Consider the following 2,473-nt stretch of genomic DNA (forward strand, 5'->3'; position numbering starts at 1 on the left):
TATAGATATGTATAATAAACCTAAATACAAGTTTGATGGGATTATCTAGACCATAAATTCTAACATAGATAAATAAATGTAATCTATTTTGTATACTAACATATACTTGTACATTTTTAAGCTATGGCATATCCTAAAAATGTCCATGTATTGTGGCATCCATGTTGGGTGGATTTCATGATGACTTTCGTTCTGTATGGAGGGAGTGTCGCCCACCAATCCCCATTCCACACGAAGACAAGCCTGCATGGCAACAATCTCAGGCCATGTCCCCCTGTTAGATCATCTGTGGATGAGGCAGTTTTACCGGACAGGTTCTTGAAGTACAGATTATGATTCATTCATATGTATTTACATACTGTCGTACATAACAAGCGTATACATGGAATGTATGAACACGTTGTGTTATTTATTAAAATAGAATATTTGCCAAAATAAAAAAAAGCTTTATCTTTTGTTACTGTGCATATGACAAGGAACCGTTCCACATTCTATCGGATTAAATCGACAGTGTATCATTAGTTCCAACATGTAAGCAATGATGAACAGTCCGGATGCCATTGGCTTAACGGCCTCGTTGCCTGCTTATAGCTCGCCAACTAATACAACGTGCAAAAGAATGAGGGATGGGAAAGACAAAGACGTGTATCCGACAACGTATTGGGACTCATGGATCAATCTGTCATACATATTGGTCAATGGATTTTGACATTTTATTTAGGTGGTCAGCGGCACTCTGAATGTCAGGCACACACACAGAATCCATTGTCTTCATGCACTGCAGATCACACTGATGCAGGAGCCCATGGTGACTACAGTGGTGTTGTGTTTTTGCCTTGCACCTCTCATCCTCTACCCCAGCATAAATATTACTGGTACAGTGCAAAGTAAGTGAAACACATTTACAAACTACTTCCTTTAAAAAAAAAAAAAATAGTGCAAAATCATGAAAGGCTGATGCAATCTGTGCTAGAATGTCTACAGCTGCACCCCACCCATCTGCCCAGGACACAGTCCTGGCTCTTCTACCAACCAAGTGCAAGGAGCACAATGATCTTGTATCTCTTCACCTTATAATCAAGTGTCCAATCATTGATACATTAACCCCTGGTGACCCTCATTAGATTTCTGCACATTAACACACTAAATAACGCAAGAGGGTCCCCATGCATCATAATGCCAAGGGGCATCACAGCTCTAGTAAATTACCAAAGAGTCTCAAAAACGACATTTTTCTTCCTAGGCAAGGCAAGGGTTACTTGGGGCTGCTTAGATGCATTCTTAGTCATTGCATGGTTCTGACACACAGGTGTATCACAGGAAACCTTACTCATGTCATGAGTATTACCAAAAACCCCTAACTTAAGTTACGCTAAATATGATGATCCCTTACTCCCAGCTTCCTCCACAGTCTTCAAATAATACAAAAAAAATCATGAAAAAGAAACCAACCCCCCATCATAAAATAATAGAAATAGGAAACTAATAACAACAGTTACAAACAGTGCTAGAATCAATGTCCCCAGCTGCCAAATCCGATCTCCTCCTTGTATCTGTTGGTGAGGATGTTGGCTTTCCTGGTGAGTTTGCTGAGCACTGTGTGCAGGCCAGTGAGGTGGTAGTGGAAGAGCTTCTCCAGATCTTCTCCTCCATCAGACTCCTCCAGCCTGTTGGTGTCCTTCTTCCTCTCATCTCCTTGCAGGATCCCCCATTCAATGTCATTCCTGATAGATTTCAGCAGGATGTAGTAGCCGTGCATGTCCCTCCTGGTGAAATAATTGGCAGCCCCATTGCTGTTAGTGACCTCTTCCTTCATCCCCTCCATGTCTAGAGGCAAGTCCCTCAGCAGGCTGGGCACCATGACAGTCTGGTCCATATTGTTCACCGCTCCAATAAACCTGTTCATGGCATTGAACAAGGAATGCTTCTGGCTGTAGGAGTCGGAGATCTGCATCATTGTGGCGGTGGCTGGTGATGGATCCTGGCAGCTGGTGATGGATCCTGGCAGCTGGTGATGGATCCTGGTAGATGGTGGAGATGCTGATGGCTGTCACTAGCAGTGTGCAGCAGCCGCTGGGTAGTAGGAGCTTCTGCTATGTCAGGGCTCTGCCTTCCCAGCTCCTGGAGATGACTCGCTGTGCTGGTAGCCACTCCTTCTGCACAATGCATATATACCCTGGGAGGAAGAAAGGTGCAGCTCCGAGTGCCAGCCCCTCAGTACAGCGCCCCTCGCACTACAGCAGGATGGAGCCGGTTCACAGCGCGGAATGACCGAGAGTAACACTGACTCCGGCGGAGGACTCCTCCCCAGCCTCCTCACCTCACAGCCGGCTGCCCAGTAAGGACATGGCCTCAGCTGGCTAATCCCCACACTGCTTGCATCATGCTCCAGCAGAACTCATTACCCTCTGCAGTCTACATGATCTGTCTGATTTATATCTCTCCATCACCTGTGTATCAATCGGCTTATATC

General features: G+C 45.1%; 1 protein-coding gene across 1 annotated transcript; it reads right to left on the bottom strand.

The window, feature by feature from the left end:
* Positions 1 to 388: 388 nt before the first annotated feature.
* Positions 389 to 2,265, bottom strand: MID1IP1 (MID1 interacting protein 1). The gene has a single exon (XM_069761614.1). The coding sequence runs from the start codon at positions 1,955 to 1,957 to the stop codon at positions 1,514 to 1,516; it is 444 nt and encodes a 147-aa protein (XP_069617715.1). The 5' UTR covers positions 1,958 to 2,265; the 3' UTR covers positions 389 to 1,513.
* Between the last annotated feature and the right edge of the window lie 208 nt (positions 2,266 to 2,473).

Source organism: Ranitomeya imitator, chromosome 3, assembly GCF_032444005.1.
Source record: "Ranitomeya imitator isolate aRanImi1 chromosome 3, aRanImi1.pri, whole genome shotgun sequence".
Taxonomy (NCBI): Eukaryota; Metazoa; Chordata; class Amphibia; order Anura; family Dendrobatidae; genus Ranitomeya; species Ranitomeya imitator.